This window comes from Desarmillaria tabescens (genome assembly GCF_030435595.1).
Source record: "Desarmillaria tabescens strain CCBAS 213 chromosome Unknown EV420scaffold_28, whole genome shotgun sequence".
In the NCBI taxonomy this organism is placed as follows: Eukaryota; Fungi; Basidiomycota; class Agaricomycetes; order Agaricales; family Physalacriaceae; genus Desarmillaria; species Desarmillaria tabescens.
This window is the reverse complement of record NW_026848327.1, coordinates 167,993-186,101: the sequence shown is the minus strand read 5'-3', so window position 1 is coordinate 186,101 and position 18,109 is coordinate 167,993. Positions and strand designations below refer to the sequence as shown.

The window sequence follows — 18,109 nt, the reverse complement described above, 5'->3', positions numbered from 1 at the left end:
AGAGGTGCCCATTTATAATGTACAATGTACTAATTGGTCGCGCCCGACTCCGGAGACTAAAGACAAATATAAAAAGACGACTTTAGTACCAGGATTAGAACATCTAGGCGAAAGAATGAATAACAATGGCTACAAGCCAGTCTCGGTCTTAGCCACTAAGAAATATAAACCAGTTGCCTTGAAAGTTAAGCCTCTTCTCGGCGACTTACCTGATAAATTCAGGATCATAAGGGAAATAAAAGGAGATCCACTCACGGATATGCCAGTATTAAATCCTCACCCTCCTGATTTTGAACCCACTGGACATTATACACATGAACGGAAACTAAAGATAGATGAGAACCATCCAATGGGATTTCTATGGCCCGAAGAGCGAAAGCTAGTACACCACTTTATGTGTCTTCAAGAACAGGGCTTCACCTGGGAAGACACTGAGGCAGGACATTTCCGAGAAGACTTCTTCCCGCCTATAGACATTCCTGTGGTACCTCATATGCTTTGGGTTTTGAAGAATATACCCATACCACCTGGAATCTATGACAAGGTGTGTCGAATCATCAAGTCAAAGATTGACTCGGGCATCTATGAGCCCTTGAATTCATCCTATCGGTCTAGATGGTTTTGTGTGATAAAGAAAGACGGTAAAAGCCTGAGACTAGTACATAGTCTGGAACCCTTGAACGCAGTAACAATCGTGCACTCAGGAGTTCCCCCTGCAACTGATGAGTTATCAGAACATTTCGCTGGAAGAGCCTGTGGAGGTTGTCTAGATTTATATGTTGGATACGACGAACGCAATATAGCAGTCAGTTCCCATGACTATACAACATTCCAAATGCCTTTTGGGTCGATGCGTCTGGTAAAACTACCAATGGGTTGGACAAATTCCGTACCTATCTTTCATGAAGATGTGACGCATATACTCTGAGAAGAGATTCCCCATATAACTCGACCTTATATTGATGATGTGCCGGTACGCGGACCTGAAACCAGGTACGAAACTGAGGACGGATCATATGAGACTATACCTGAGAACCCTGGAATTTGACGTTTTGTGTGGGAACACATGCAGAACATGAATTGAGTAGTTCAAAGGATGAAATACTGTGGAGGTACCTTCTCAGGGCCTAAGTCGTTTATTTGCGTCGACGAGATGACGGTCGTGGGACACCTATGTACGTATGAAGGACGAAAAATCAGTACAGATAGAGCAGGAGTCATTGAACGTTGGGGACCATGTAAACACATCTCGGACGTGCAAGGTTTCCTAGGTACTTGTGGAGTCTGCAGAATGTATATCAAGGATTATGCTAAGAAAGCAGAACCACTCGTAAAGCTAACTAGACTGAATACACCGTTCGTATGGGAGCAGGATCAACAAAACGCTATGAACACCTTGAAAAAGGCCGTTCTAGATAGCCCTGCTCTGCAACCTCTAAAACTAGATGGAAAAGGTGAAATCGGGATATCTATAGATACATCCTGGAAAGCAGTCGGCTTTATAATCTATCAAATTGACGAAGAGGATCCTACCAAGCGACATTACACGCGATTTGGATCTATAATGCTAAATGAACGAGAAGCTCAGTTCTCGCAACCTAAGAGAGAACTCTACGGCCTACTCCGCGCCCTGAAAGCATGTCAGTACTGGTTAATTGGGGTATGCAACTTAGTAGTCGAGACAGATGCACAGTATATTAAAGGAATGTTGAATAACCCTGGGATGGGACCAAATGCGACCATAAATAGATGGATCGAGGACATTCTAATGTTTCATTTCACTCTTAGACATGTCCAAGGCATGACATTTCCGGCTGATGGGCTATCTCGATGAGATCCACAGCCTGGAGATGAAGAGTACCCTGATCTCAAAGGAATGGACCTCGAGGATCATGGCCCCTTGAAATTTGAAGTAGCACCAGGAACTTCAACGGTGCTCAAAGATCTCGAAGATTTTAAGCATGAAATAGATACTAGAGGAGGATATTTACTCGTGACTAATATCACAGATCTCGAGAAAGAACTAGGAGAAGCTAGAAGACAAGAACAAGACTATAGAGACCTGTATTTAGCTCAAGAAGTTAGGAACAAAAATATATGCCAATTCATGAACAATACTCCTCTCATTCCTGACCTCGAAGACAGATTCGATCAAGAAAGCTCTATCGAATACCCAGAGGATCATAGAATGAGTAATGGGAAAGCACAAGACGAGCGTCTACCCTTGGTATGGACTTGGTTGAAGAACCCTAGATTCCATCCAGAGGACTTTAATGAGAAGCAGTACACCAATTTTAAACAGTACTGTCATAACTTCTTCCTGGATAAGGAAGGCAGGCTCTATAGACACAATATAGAAGGCTTTCATCGACTTGTCGTCGATAAAGAACACCATATGTATATGATGAAAGCTAGTCACGACTCGCTAGGTCATAGAGGATTCTTCGCGACGAAGTCACTCCTAGAACAGAGATTTTGGTGGCCAGAGTTAGATCGAGATGTGAGCTGGTATGTCAAGACTTGTCATATGTGCCAAGTTCGTCAGAAAACCATGCTAAGAATCCCTCCTACTCACACCACAACTCCATCTCTGTTTCAGAAAGTACATTGTGATACCATGGTTATGCCAATTCCTTCAAACAAGTGTCGGTATATTGTTCATGTCCGAGATTCTCTTTCGTCATGGCCTGAAGGTAGAGCACTACCTCTATAAAATGCAAAGACCATCGTGGCGTGGTTCTTTGAAGATGTCGTATGCTGCTGGGGGTGTCCTGATGAGATTGTAACAGATAACGGAGGTCCTTGGGTCGCTGTATTGCAATGGCTCGAAGATAAATACGGTATTACTGGAATAAAGATCTCGCCTTACAACTCCCAAGCTAATGGCAAAATCGAGAGGCCACATTGGGATATTCGTCAAGCCTTGTATAAAGCTACAGATGGGAATCCTAAGAAATGGTTTTATTTCTTCCCTCATGTATTATGGGCGGATCGCATCACTATCAGAAAAGGTACAGGCTGTTCGCCTTACTTCATGGTTTTGGGAGCGCATCCCATCTTGCCGCTAGATATAGTCGAAGCTACCTGGTTGGTAAAACTGCCTAGTGGAATCTTAAAAACAGAAGAGCTCATTGGTTTGAGGGCACAGGCTCTGGCAAAACATATCCAACATGTACAGGACATGCAAGAACGAGTTAGCCAGACCAAACTAGAAAATGTTCTTCGATACGAGAGAAACCATAAGGCTACCATTGTTGATTATGACTTTAAACCAGGTCATCTGGTTCTAATAAGAAATACACGTGTAGAAGACAGTTTGAATAATAAACTGGACGCTAGATATCTAGGGCCAATGATTGTAATATGAAGAACGAAAGGGGGCTCGTATCTCCTCTCCGAGATGGATGGATCTTTAGTTGGGGGCAAGATCACGCAATTTAGAGTGATTCCCTACAATGCGAGATATAGAGTCGATCTTCCTGAGAATATTCACGACTTAATAGACGTTAGCCCTGAGACACTAGGAGACTTGGTTAATGACGAGGAGTCTGAAGAAACGGAGTATGAATATCGTGACTTAAAACAGCGCAAGGAGTTATATGGTATTGACCATGTCAAGTTATCATTAGACGATGCCGAGCCATCAGATACTGACTCAGAAGATGAAGAATACTCTGAGTTTAGAAACTACGATGAGGAAAGCGATCTCGAAGATGACCTTCCCCTCGCAAGTCAACTTAGAAGTTCAGGTCAGGCTTGAGAAACAACATAACTCCCTTATAATTGAACAGACTTGTAACGACAGAATATGCTAAGTAGATCAAATGGGATACTAAGCAAGTTGGTATAAGCCTTGAGAAGCGATAAACTAGGATAAAGAACTGTATAAGGATATAAAAGAATGACTAGAAGTTAGTTACTTAAAGGGAACCATCTACTTGGAGTGATATTCTGTGGCAGTTGTTGAGAGACAGTCAGAGACGTCGTTGTCAGTACAATGCTCACAAGCATTGTCCTCGGCAGCGGCCCGCCTCTTGAGTGCCTTGATAACTTGACCATGGTGATTGACGACAAATTGACGATACTGAATTAGATACTCGATGCGATGGACAGTCGCGATAATGTCATTGCGAAGGTCTGCCTCCCGTGAATGAAGAACAGTCTCGCTGGGATTGACAGAGCCTCCCTCGGCGATCAGTTTGGCGGTGATTGCCAGAGTTTCTTGAGTACTCTTGTTGTTGAGAGCTAACTCGGCCGCTAGGATTTACGAAAGTAAGTTTAGCACTTAGAAGTGTTAGAGTATACACACCTGCCATCGAATACGCAGAATCGTTAAAAGCAAAGTTGTTGGAGGCCCTAGGACGCTTGCGAGCTTGAGTAGCAGCATCATGAGCAGCTGCCTTCGCTACGACAGCCTCTGCACGGTGGTAATCCTTGGAAGTTAAGTCCATACCGGGTACCTCAGCATAAGGAAGGAAAATTACCTCCGCACACTTGGGTTGTTGATGTTTATAACTCAAAACTGTTAAATAAGAATAGGACTTCGAGACGAGGAGATGAAACTCACCGCGTCCTCTTTGACTTTGTTCTTCTTGAACTTAGGAAGCACCTTGTGCCCTTCGACGATGTTGCCTGAGCTGGGATCCTTGTTGACCATGATCTCAACCTCGTCGTCAATGGACATCTGCTGAAGGCAAGCAATGACTTCATCAGCAGTGCACACAATGGCAGCTAGAAAAGAGATAGATACTGTATCAGTGTCCAGGATGGTGCAGGGAGTATCGGCATTACCCATCACAGTATCCTCCTCGATTGCAACTAGAGCAGGAGGTTCGTCGTCTGAGGAGTCCTCAATGATGGCCTTCGACTTGGGCAGTTTCTTTCCCTTCTTAGCGGCCTAGAAAATGAAAATTGATTGAATACTGGTGATCTCGACGATAGGTAGCATGTCCACATACCATGGCCTTGGCCTTCCCTTTCGTAGATAAAGGTTTGCTGATGAACCATCAGCTGCAGATGAAGCAGCAGCTTGCCCAGTAGCAGCATTCGCCTTAGCCTTGGCTGCCAGTACAGGGTTAGACAGTTGAGCTCAATGCTTGCAATCTGCATAAATTTGCCCAGTAAAAGCACGAACGATATGATAATCTCCGAATGGTTGAGTGCTGAGGTGAGCCTTCTGAAGGCACTCGAAGACTTGCTTGAGACGGAAAAGCAAGTCCTCCAGCCTCTTGTTGCCGAAGACGTGGCCAGGAGACCGTGTAATCTCGACCTATAATACCATTGAAGTCAATCCGAGATCGCATGCGATTGTAATAGAGAAAAGACTGACACCTAAACCAAACAGTTTCTTGCATTGCTTGAGCTGCTTGCTGATGTCGACACCGAGTTCGAAGAGCTGGTCGCAGAAACGCATGGCATCATTGGCCTTGGTGATGAGAGTGGCAAGATCGATGGGAATTTTGGAGCTGGCGGACATGGTGAATGCGAGTAATAAGTGTGTAGACCAGAGTGTAAAGAGTGTGGAGTGTTCTAAGTCGTTGAGGTGAGTTGGAACGATTTCTACTTCAACGAGGACGTTGATTTTTATAGTATGGGGGAGGGGTTGACATGGAACTCATGGAACTCCGAGATTAGAGAAAAATTTTTGCGGAATTCACATTCCTAGAAAATATATATGGAGCATACATGTGTTTAACTACCTAGCCATACAAATAAGCGCTCGAGGACTCCTAGAATACAGAAATAAGAACCGGCTGAACTTAGAAGAGATCGAGCGATCACTTTTAATTTAACTTGGTAACTACCGAGATCAGGCGTGGAGTGTCCGGTGACTTAAAATAACCCAAGTCTAAAAATAAGACAAACAGTAAATAGAACTAAGTCATCAAGGCAACCTAAGAAGGCACCTAGGGGTGGTTAAATTCTTAAAAGGATACCTTACACTTTTAGAAGATTGCACAAAAGAGGACAAGATGAAATATATTTATTCATTTAAAAGCCAGGGTGACTGGCTGGTTAGACATATATAATTCTGCCCGAAGGCGCACTGCACAGACAATGAATACAGAAAAGAAAAAGCCCGGAGGCACAAGAAAACCAGGCGGAACCCAAGAGAAAGACCAAGGCCTGATTAGATCTCGACAAGCAAGAAGGCTCGAGATACATGGGATTGAGATCATACTCAGACCTCTGCGTCCAAGTCTCCATCAGCATCCATTTTGCCACCACCCCCCTCTTCGCGACGAAGAGCTTCATCTCGCTGTGGGGAAGATGCATCGTCTATCCAAAATAACAGAAGTCAGTAAAAGAAAGAAGAAAAGAATGGAGAACAGGATAAAACTAACAACTCAATGAAAAAGGACCAGTTTCATCCTCATCCTCTGGATTCGTCGAGACTTCCACTTCTTGAGCAGAAAACCCATCGAGGAGTCCGTTGATGGCTGATACGTCAGTAACAAGGGACTCCTTGGCCATGACACGACCTTCATACTCAACGGTGTCCCGGATAACAGCGTCGATGTCCTTGCAAGTGTCGCAAAGAAGCTTGGACAGATGGCCAGCGGTCTCGCAGGCACTATCAAAGGCCTTGACCAAGTACTCGGCCGTCCCGAGGAGTCGGTGAAGATCTAGAGGTTGTGATAAGAAAAACAATCAGCATAAATAAAGGAAATAGTGAAGGAGGTACTTACTGTCGGGTGTCCTCTCCACGAATGGGTGTATCGAGACACGTGCTCAGTACCGCTCTTGAGGACTAGCCTTGAATGAACAAACCACCTTCTTTCCCCTTTGACAGTTCCCACAAGGAACACCCCAGCCCATGAATTCACAGGGCTTAGACTGGCTGCCCACAGCACAAAGTGAGCAGGGAACCTTGGGCTAAGAAAACAGAAAAGACTATAAATGAAAAGAGTAACAAGAGATAGGAAATGGATTTACATCCATGGTCGTGGTAGCCAGCCAACGAACTTCATCGGCATCTACTGGCCACATGGTGACCGGGTCGAAGGCAATATTTCATGCTGAAGAGAGTTCGTCAATAAAAACAAAAACGGATAACCAAGAAAGACTTACAAGGCACCTGGGTGGCAGCTTGTCGACCGAGCTGTGCCATGTGCTGTTTCGTCATCTTCTTCGGGAGCTCTGGGCTCTCGTCGCGAACATTTGAAGTCTCAACATGAGACTCCATGGCGGCAATCGCAGCCGTGCGCTTCCTCTTCTCTCCACGAGTACGAATAACTTGTTCCTCGACTACACCAACAGGCAAGTCGACGGACGGAGGAACAGCTAGACAGGAAGATAAAAACAGAAGTTAACATTGAAAGAATGAAAGACAAAAAGAATAACATGCACCAGCAACAGAGTGACGATTGGGACCAGGTTTTGTATGCTTGGAAGGACTTCCCTGCGAAGCAGGGGGACGAAAAGGTTTCGCAACGACTACCGACTCCTCGTCAAGAGAGTTACCAGCATCGTCCTCATCAGTCCTTGTCCTCAGGCATGGAAGTTGGCCCTGCCGTCTGGCCTTTAGCGAACTTTTGCAGTTTCTTGACGGAAACCATGCCTTTCTTTGACTTGGGCTAAATCAAGGTCAGATCTAGGCGACATGGAAAGAACTTAGCAAAATAAGTACTTGCCTGAGTCTTGCTTTTGCCCTTTGAAGAGGAACCAGACGGGGTTGGAACCGTTTGAGACGATCGCGGCATGAATTTTGGCGCTGGCTCGTTGACAGAGAAACGGATGGCCTAGTCAGGGCGAGGAAACAAAAGTTAGTTGTAAAAGAAGATAAAATGAAGAGAAGAAATGCACGTAGGGCACCCCGTGAGGAGTCAACGACAACTCATCCCACCGCTCATCATACATCTCCTTGGAAATCTCGATGGCAACCAAAGAAAGTGTGTAGGCCAGGTTGAGGGCAAAGCCTCGATACTCAATGTTGGGTCGCGCCCTGGCAGCCTTGAGAATACCAACCTAGACGCCGAGATTAGCGTGTTCAACAATGGTCTCGAACAGAAGATTGAACTCATGGCTGCTGGTGCCGCCTCTTTCAGTAGTCGCATGCGACGCATGGCTGGAATCGTAAGAGCGGCCCCAGGCGAGAACATGGGAGTCAAAGTAGGCCAGAGAGAACGAAGAGTTTCGAAAGACATTGGAAGCACATGAGAAAAGTAGAAAGACGAAGACTAGAAAAGAGAGATGGTCGCGTAGTAGGCGTAGACAGATCTCGACGAGTAGGGAAGCAAAGAAAAACAAACGGAGTTGCTTCGAGAAGACTTTGAAATAAAATTAGAAGTCTGCCTCGAAGGCCGTTTCCCGGCTACAGGCTGAGTCTGAACCCACGGCCGACACCAAGGACAGACCTGTGAAGGGCTAAGCAAGAAGAATCCATACAAGCATGAACAAAGGAATTTGTAACGAGTTCACTAAGAATAAAGATGGACACGACGTGAATTGAACTAAAAATAAGTTTAATATTGATCGCGGCAGCTGTCAAACCCTGAAAATCATGATGAAATGCTGATTTGTAAGACAACACAAAGATACCCCATGGGGATTTCAAACATGAAGTGCAAGAACATCTAGGATTCTACAGAGAACAAATAAAGAAGTACCATGGCACTCCATTACTGAGTCTCAACAAGACACAAGTGACTAGGGACAGTCACTATTATAGTAAGGGGGAGATGATATGCCTGGTATCAGGCTACCTGTAGATTTTGCGATTTTACATCAGTTTATGCAATCTACAAGCGGTACAGAGGGCTACAGTGGAGGCTTTGTGCTGGTAGCTAAAATACTACATAAAGAATGAAAGCACGGCAGTACAGAACGGACTTAGAAACGACGTCTCGAAGAGTCAATTCTACCAGCCATCAACATGCCAAGCTAAGCCCCACCTAAACAAGACTATTACAGTCAAATCTCGGGGACTTGTCTGTATGGAGTATAAAAACCAAGAAGTTGAAGAATGGAATGAACTAGATGCCTTGTAGCCTCGACAAGTAGAAAGAACCTGTCAAGAAAAAATTGCTAAGTCGAGAAACAGATCAGCTTTCGAGATCAACTCAGGCTAGGAAAGGAATAACCTTGGAAGAATGAATAGCCGCGTTGGGTACCGAGATGACCGACCTTGATCACGCAGTGATCAACAGAATATAATCTTGGACCTGCAGTCGATCGCGATCGGTGGTTACATCCTCGAGATCCTGCGCATACCACAGTATTCAATACATATGGCATGCAGCAAGCCTTGCAGACAGAAGAAGGAGCACCCATGGACCAGTAGGGCACTCCTCGGCGACAGAATAAACCAGTGCAGTCATGTCAAACTGAATAGAAACTATGGAATGGCATGATACTTGTAGGATAGTGACTCACCGTTTGTATTAATTCCAAAGCTCGTACCATAATTACTGTAGATATGGGCTCCTATACCTAGAACACAAATCGTATAAATTAGCAGTGACTAGACGCATAACAGCAGGAAAGCATTCCCCCGTGTTTGTGCTAGTAGCCTGTATAGCTACCTAATCAATCACTGGTTTTATTGCATATCCTCGACTGAAGTGAATTAAGTTACCAAAGTCAACCCATAAGAGCGACTACAGTAATCTAGAAGAGTTAAGTAGGAAGTAGAGCTGTCCCCATGTTTGCACCTTGCTAGTTAATTGAACTGCTCCACAGACAAAGGCCTCATGCTCTCTCTCTCCGAGATTAGCGATCTAGATGTGCTGAGTCGGCTTTAAGTCAAAAGACCTCATCTAGTTGAAGTAAAATAAGCCCTAGAACGCTTTAAGTTTGAACAATCGTCAAGTTCAAGGAACTCCAGAGTCTGTGTACTCTTTGCAAGTCTCGTACTTGAAGTCAGAACCTGAGCGTTCTTTGTAGAGTGATTTTGCACTCTTTGTAGACCTCGGAGTCTTTGGTTGTTTGATTATTTGAAGTGTCCGCTAGAAGCTCTTCTAGACGACGTCAAAACGAGTATAACTTGCTCAACTATACCTTGCAAAACAAGTTCATAAAACCCTGCTATCATGGACTAGTGTACTTTGTGTAAAACACATCGAAAGAAGAATTGAAGTTGGTTTCAGACAAAACCCCACTAGATTATCTAAATCTAAGTATATCGCGAGTGCTTCTATCGTACTCACCCTCAAACTTATATACATTGGTGATAGTGTGTGTGTGTGTGTGATTTAGTATCTAGATTGACAATCTAGATGCTTGTTTCATTTGCGCGCTGCCCGTTACCGAGCATATCACTGAGACCTGGTATCATGCTGCCATTGACTGGAACCAAATACACCCCGACCAACCCATAGCGCCAGGATGATGCTATGGGGAAGAGTCATTCCCTGAACTAGGGATCGTAGGCCCAGAAAACCCGATCCCCAACACGGCTTGGGCACCATCCAACACCCTGGGACTAGCTGCTGCAGGAGGAGGAGGAAAGTTCCATGCTCGAAGCATGGGTGGAGACCCCTCACAATTGGCGCCAATGGGAGAAATGGGTGGACCAGCACCCACTGCTCCTGGAGGAGGTGGAGGTGGCCCAGGAGGACCAGGAGGAGGTGGAGGAGGACCTCCACCAATACCACCTTGACCTCCAGCGCAGCCGCTGTCACCCCATAGTAATCAAAATCTTCGATCACTACCCTGACCTGCCAACCCCCCCCTTACCACCTGATCCGCCAGATGGGTGGGCTATTGCCAATGGACAACTCAATCCCTGGGGAAATGTGAAGCCAACGTTGATAGAAGTCCCCGACAAATTCCATGGGAAGGCCAGCGACTTGGATTGCTTTTTTAACCACTGCAAATACTACTTCGAGGTCTTCGCCTAATACTTCGCACTCAACGAAGCATATGGGTATGGCCCAAGTCGAGTAGTTTTTGCCGCCCACTGGTTTGGTGGGGAAGCGATGACCTGGTGGGTCCATCAACAATGACACTACAAGGACCCACACAGTGGGAGACATTGCCTTCCCTCCTGGGAGACCTTCCAGGAAAACGTCCGAACACGTTTCAAGGAAGTAGCAGAGGTCCAAATCAAGCAGATGCAATGGAAAAAACTGCAACAAGCGCAGTTTAAGACAGCCATCGAATTCTTTGAGAGATTCGAACAGCTGGCCATGGAAGCAGAACACTTTGACAACAACGTGGAAATGGAGGAAGTTGTCACCCTCACAATCCGACCCAGGGTCAAGGAGATCATTATAGGTGGAGACAATATGCGGCCTACCACCTACTGGGAGTGGAGGTGCAGGGTCCTACAAATGGACGAGAACTACCGAGTTCATCTCGCCCAAGGTGGGAAGTATCCCAGCGGGTCCGCTGGTTCCAAGCCCAGAACAGTGGGGGGCTCTTCGAGTGGCTCAAAGGGCAGAAGGGACGCCACTGGATTCACCTACAGCGGTGAAGGCGAACCTATGGACATTGATCATCTCAAAAGAGAAAAGCGATGTTTCCGGTGCAGACACACTGGACACCAGGGGCGGGACAATAAGTGCCCGCCTGACAAGTTGAAGTGGCTGAAATTTTCAAAGAAAAAGTGATCAACTTTTGCAACCTGTCTCTGAGCCGTCCTAGCAGAAATAGAGGAGGAAGACCTTGCTAGCTTGACAGAGATCGAGGAGATAAAAGAGACGCCAGCATAGGACTCTGCGATTCTACTTTGTCGGCTGGGGTTTATCATGGTGTGCCTTATGACATGAATATTCATGCTTATGCTGTATCTGTAGATACTTGTAACAATATATCGCATTCATCTCACACTATGAAGGAATCGCAAAACAAAAACAGTGTATCAGGGGATTACCACCACCCGTCGAGCAATGAACCCCGAGGGTCGGGCACGAAAGAGTCGGACCCGACTAGCGACTCGAGGCCATACCAGTGCGAGACAGATCTCAATCAGCTGATTGAGGATCCAGAAGCAACTCTCGATCGACTGATCAAGAACCCAGAGCGAGTTCTCGATCAACAGATCAAGAGTCCAGGTACGACCAGGAATGAAGCCCAGGATCGACGGGGCTCCTCATGCCTGTCCCAGCCACTCGACGCTTGCTTAAAAGCAGGAGGGGGACCCTCGAGTTTGCCCATTAACAGCGTACACAGGATTTCCACTGCTTTCACTAGCAATGAACCCCACCAGCCAAGTCCTAGTGCTGGTGGTACCTGCTGTGTCCAAGCCACTGCAAATACCCCTTTGGGGCACACGTACGATGCAGAGGAGTATACTGGTTCGACAGGCAACCAAGGGTGGAACCTTGGGGGTGTGACATCGTTGCTCCCTGCAGGCAACGTCTGCCATATGGGAGGTCAAAACGAGGACTATGTAGTCCAACTCCCAGGAAAGTCGCATATAGCGGCAGTGGATCTAGACGATGGTGAACTGGCATCTCCCCTGTGCATCAAGGTTCCCTGATGACAGACCACTTCGGTGATGGTGAGGTCGGGGAATCCAGGTGAGCCTGGGGATGAAGCCGAAGGCTAGCAGAGCCCAGCGGACCTGATGGTGGACTGTTGTAAAGCCTCTGGAGATAACCCGGTGCCATACGTGGAACCAAGTAGAAAGGGTACCCAGGGAACGGCCACCTCTATCCTAGAGGACACCAGCCGAAAAAGCTCAATCGCCCACAAGGATCAAGCAGGCCAAACAGGGGAGAGAGGCTCCCCTTCCCAGGTATGTACCTCCTTGGAGGATGGCATTAATGGCGAAAGCAACCCTAGGTATTTAAAGAGTTTATAGAACTCTCCAAAATCCAGTGAAGTCCCAACTAACCCGAGTGGGTGTCCACACCGAGGTGAAAGGGAACTGACCAGTTGCACGGTCATAGGAGCAGGGCCTTTGCAGCCTATGGACTGCGACAATGAGAGGAAGACCCCGATGCAGCCAGCATCAGTGGAGTACTCTCAGGGCTCCCAATGGCTGAAGCCCTTTGGAGCTGCCTGGACTCAACGAGCTATGCGACTCGCCAAGACCCCAGGAGAGAAGATATCACTGCTCAAACAGTGGGTCCACCCCCGACGACAAATGGAGGTGGATGAGCTGCTGGTTACCGACTTGGAGAACCAAGTCGGGGAGTCCTATCTGGATGAATACCGAAAGCTGGAACATATGGACCAGCTCACCAAACCACCCCAATATGTCCAAGGAGCGAAGGGGCAAAATATCACTATCACCCTACAACTGGAGACTTTTGATACTATGGCCCATCACTCTGTGAAGGCCCTGATTGACAGTGGCTGTACCGGAAGTGCTATTGACCAACAGTGGACCTGTGATCGTGGTACTACCACGCATAAAGCGGCTCACCCCACTCCAGTCTATAACACGGATGGTACTCGCAACAAAGGTGGCAACATCACCGAATTCACTGAAGTCTGACTCAAAATCGGAGACCACAGCGAGCGTATTGAATTAGCAGTTGTTGACCTAGGAACCACACCCATCTTCCTAGGACACGACTGGCTACAAAGGCACAACCCACTTATTGACTGGAACATGGGTTCGGTAACTTTAGCATGCTGTGATTGCCACAAAATACCATTCCGTCTCCCAGACGAAGATCCAGAACAGCAGTGGGGAACTGAAGTCGAGGATGGGGATACCATCCTCATCATAGACTTTAAGGAAGCCTTTCACATATGAGCGGTGGGGCATAAAGCCAATGACTTAGCAGCCAAGGCCAACGAGGGAAAGAAGATAAAATCGTTCAAGGAGATTGTCCCTGAACATTATTGAGACTTCATCGATGTCTTCGCCAAGGAAAACTTCGACGAACTTCCCCCTCACAAACCTTGGGATCATGCCATTGAGCTGATTCCCAATGCCAATGCCAGTTTGGACTGCAAGATATACCCCTTGAACCCAAGGGAGCAAGAGGAACTGGACAAATTCCTGGATGAGAACCTAGCCACTGGCTGAATTCGACCCTCCAAGTCCCCAATGGCGTCTCCCTTTTTCTTTGTCAAGAAAAAGGACGGAAAGTTGTGGCCTGTACAAGACTACCGCAAGCTTAATGAAATAACCATCAAAAACTGCTATCCTTTACCGCTTATCTCCGACCTTATGGATAAGCTGAAGGATGCGAGGTATTTCACTAAGCTAGATGTCTGTTGGGGATACAATAACGTTCAAATCAAGAAAGGGGACAAATTCAAAGCCGCATTCCACACTAACCAAGGGCTCTACGAGCCCATGGTTATGTTCTTTGGATTAACCAATTCACTGGCCACATTCCAGTGGATGATGAATGATATCTTTAAAGATCTCATTGCTCAGGGAAAGGTCACCATTTATTTGGATGACATCATCATCTTCACCAAGGACAAGGCGGAACACCAAAGAATTGTGCAGGAAGTCCTAAAGATTCTGCGAAAGAACAAACTGTTCTTGAAGGCAGAAAAATGCGAATTCGAGGTACTCGAGACCAAGTACCTTGGAGTCATCATCAGCGAGGGATCCATTAGAATGGACCCAATTAAAATTGCTGGTATCATGGACTGGCCGGTGCCCTCCAAGAAGCAGGAACTGCAATCGTTCCTGGGATTCACCAATTTCTATCAGCGATTTATCTGGCACTACAGCACAATTGTCAAACCAATGACAAAACTCACGGGAAAGGTCCCTTGGACCTGGGGAAAAGAACAACAAGAAGTGTTCGAGGAACTCAAATGTCAATTCGCAACAGGAGTCGTTTTGGTGATGCCAAATGACTACAACAAGTTTCGCATGGAGGCAGACTCCAGCGAAGGGGCAATCAGTGCCATCCTGTCACAGGAACAGGAAGGGAAATGGTGCCTGATCGCATTCCTATCGAAATCTCTTTCCGTGACAGAACAGAATTATGAGATTTATGACAAGGAATTACTAGCAATAATGATCGCCTTAGAAGAATGGCGACATTATCTGATGGGTGCCCATCAAGATTTTGAAATCTGGACGGATCACTCAAATCTGCAATACTTCCGCAAACCCCAGAAACTCAACCGCAGACAAGCACGGTGGGTTACTGAATTAGCGGAGTACCACTTCATGCTCAACCACAAACCAGGAGCATCTAATAGGAAAGCCGACCTCTTGAGTTGGCGGGCCAACCATGACCAAGGCAAGAAGGACAATGACAATATTGTCCTCTTGAAGCCAGAATTCTTCTGTGCCTTAATAATGCCGACGGAGGAAGAAATTCATGGTAAAATCTGAAGGGCGACAAGCGATCGCCAACGGTGGGACTGAGGGATCGCTTCAAGCCTCAACCACGAGAAGGGGGTCATTGAAAAGGACCACCTTCTATTCTACGATGGATGTATCTACATTCCCCATGACCACACCTTATGAGGAGAACTCATCTCCCATCACCACGATCATGTCTCTGCCAGACACCTAGGCATCAAAAAAACCAGAGAATTAGTCTTGAGAGACTACTGGTGGCCCAAAATGTGAAGGGATGTGGAAACTTACGTCCGAGGATGCAAGGCGTGTCAAAGGACAAAAACCGATATGCAGCGAAAAGCAGCTCCACTACATCCCAACGCTGTACCATCTCGACCTTGGGAACACATCTCAGTCAACATGATTACCGGATTTCCAGAATCCAAGGGCTACGACATGGTGCTAGTCATTGTAGACCGATTCTCAAAATACATTGTGCTGATTCCATGCATGAAGGAACTCTCGTCAAGCAGATGGGCCAAAATCTTACGTGACGAGATCATTTGTCGATTTGGGGTGAACCCCTCCAAAGTCATCTCTGACCAGGGGCCTCAATTCGTATCAAAATTCATCACTGAGCTGTACGCAATGATGAATATTCAAGGAAATCCATCAACGGCTTATCACCCTCAGATGGATGGACAAACGGAGCGGGTTAACCAAGAACTCAAAAAATACCTTCGAGTCTTCGTCAACCACAAACAGGATGACTGGAGCGAATGGCTGCAGTGGGCAGCATTCGCTCACAACAATTGCCAACACTCTGCAATGGGCTTTTCTCCCATCAAAGTAGTCTACGGACGAGATGGGGAAATTCGCCCAACCGTGGTGAGGCAGTCGGAAACACCATCGGTAACTGACTTCGTCGAAAGCCTCCAAAGAGTACGCAAGCAAGTGGAAGACTCTTTGAATAAAGCCGCCGAAGTTATGAGAAAGGCTTATGACAAACATACATGCCCTGCGCAGGAGTACCAACCCGGAGATAAAGTCTGGTTGGACTCAACCAACCTTCACCTCCCCTGACCGGCAAAAAAGCTAGGTGACAAACACGTCGGCCCCTTTGAAGTAGTTTCCAAGAAGGGGCCCTCCGCATACAAACTAAAGCTACCACCAGGATGGAAGATCCACAACAAGTTCAACGAATGATACCTAACTCCATACGTCTCCCCAGAGTTTTCCAACCAGAAAAAACCTCTGCCACCCAAGCCAGAACTCGTGGAAGGCGAAGAAGAATATGAAGTAGAAGAACTACTTCAGGACCACGACTGTATCATCAGCCGAGGACACAGCCGGAGGACCATAACAGAATATTTGGTCAAATGGAAAGGATACCCAGTGGAGGAAGCTACTTGGGTCAAGAGGAGCAATCTTGCTAATGCCGAAGAGCTCGTCAAGGAATACGAGAACAAGGAAGACTGCATACAGGATCATGATTTGCGACACTTGGAAAATGAAGGAGGATGCATAACCATATCATCTCCTGGCTCTTCAGCAACTGAGAGCTCAACACTCTTTCCAGTCTCGAATTGGAATCATACCGATCCATTATCCTTTGACGAGCAGGGCTTTTATTCATCAGACACGGATGAAGACATCTTCAAGGACGAGCGTTCCATGTCTCCTCTAACGACTCAGACCAACCCCAGCTTCCTTCTAGAAGAATGGGGCATGTCTGCTTTGGAACAAAACAAGGACTACGAATCAGATATGGAATCTACTAACTCCCTCAACTCGGGGAGTAAGTACGTCTAAAGGACTGTTGGGACGACAGTCTTAGTCGGGGGGTATTATTATGACTTTACCTCTATTTTTCTTATCTTATCTTATCCTTATCTCTCAGAACCCTGGACCTGCCTATCTTATCTCCTGGACCCATGATATTCCGCCGGCACACTCCTTACCCATTTACCCGGTTGCCGTCACCCCAGTTCACAGCTGCCACCCCCAGATGACCAACAACCCGCATGCACCGTCATGCTTCTCTTGATGGCATCATGCTTCTTAGTAGTTGGATGAGAGTCAACTGCCAGTCGAGGGTGGTCTACAGGATGCAGCCTATTCAGACGGAGTCCCATGCAGATGCAGGTGATATGTGGTCTTTACTCTCATTCGTCGGGAGTACACTTCTTTTAGTGTCCTCACTCCTCATTCATTGAAAGACGCACTTCTCATTGCCCGTGCCTTTGTAGATACTATTCTTAGTACAAGTCTAACATGTATTTAAGCTAGCCTATGCTGTGGCCTTAGACCCCAGCTTCGGCTAAGGTTATATACTCCTAACTCTTACAAGCTCCTTGCTTTCGCTATAAAGTGATGCCTGACTTCTTGCAATCTACCAACACCTCTCTAACACTGAATCACTGAACGTGAGTGACAGGATAGAGACCAGCCTTGGTTCAGATTAGAGTTAGTGCTTAACAATTCTGCTCATCACTGCTGCATTCAGATGTCCTCGACGAGGAAATGTATATTCCTTCCGAAATCCGAATACTGAGCTAAACAGAATCATCCCAGTGAGCTCTCCCATACCAAATACAATTCTTCCCTGACATGTTGGCTGTGAGTAGGCATATATACAGACCTATCACCCTGCAGGGTGTCTGTGAGGCATTTCTATCCCCAATATCAGACCTGAAAGAACACTTGCAGACCTGCAGTTCCCACCTATTGGATGCATAATGGCTGCCCTCGTCACCTATCTATAGTACTTGACAATCATAGTCAGACTTGCGCTCTGAATTTATCAGCAATGGTCAAATCTTTTGGACAACATATCTGAAACTCAAAGTTTCCAAGGAAGCAGCGATATATTCTGGTTATGGACGAATATCTTGGGTATCAAATGCACCCTCCTCACAGCCTCAACCAGGTCGTCATCTTTGCCCAGCGTGCTCT

General features: G+C 46.5%; 2 protein-coding genes across 2 annotated transcripts; both read right to left on the bottom strand.

Annotated features, from left to right (window-relative positions):
* Positions 1-3,934: 3,934 nt before the first annotated feature.
* EV420DRAFT_1645243 (uncharacterized protein) lies at positions 3,935-5,476 on the bottom strand (the record flags this gene model as incomplete). The annotated part of the gene is made up of 7 exons (XM_060477756.1): positions 3,935-4,257; positions 4,310-4,493; positions 4,568-4,897; positions 4,959-4,975; positions 5,005-5,061; positions 5,131-5,269; positions 5,330-5,476. The coding sequence occupies 7 exons, from the start codon at positions 5,474-5,476 to the stop codon at positions 3,935-3,937; spliced, it is 1,197 nt and encodes a 398-aa protein (XP_060328401.1).
* Positions 5,477-6,181: 705 nt separating this feature from the next.
* On the bottom strand, positions 6,182-8,147 carry EV420DRAFT_1481733 (uncharacterized protein; the record flags this gene model as incomplete). Its single annotated transcript, XM_060469805.1, has 8 exons — positions 6,182-6,279; positions 6,345-6,626; positions 6,686-6,841; positions 7,072-7,284; positions 7,345-7,577; positions 7,615-7,742; positions 7,807-7,945; positions 7,969-8,147. 8 exons carry the CDS (start codon positions 8,145-8,147, stop codon positions 6,182-6,184), a joined length of 1,428 nt encoding a protein of 475 aa, XP_060328400.1.
* Positions 8,148-18,109: the final 9,962 nt, after the last annotated feature.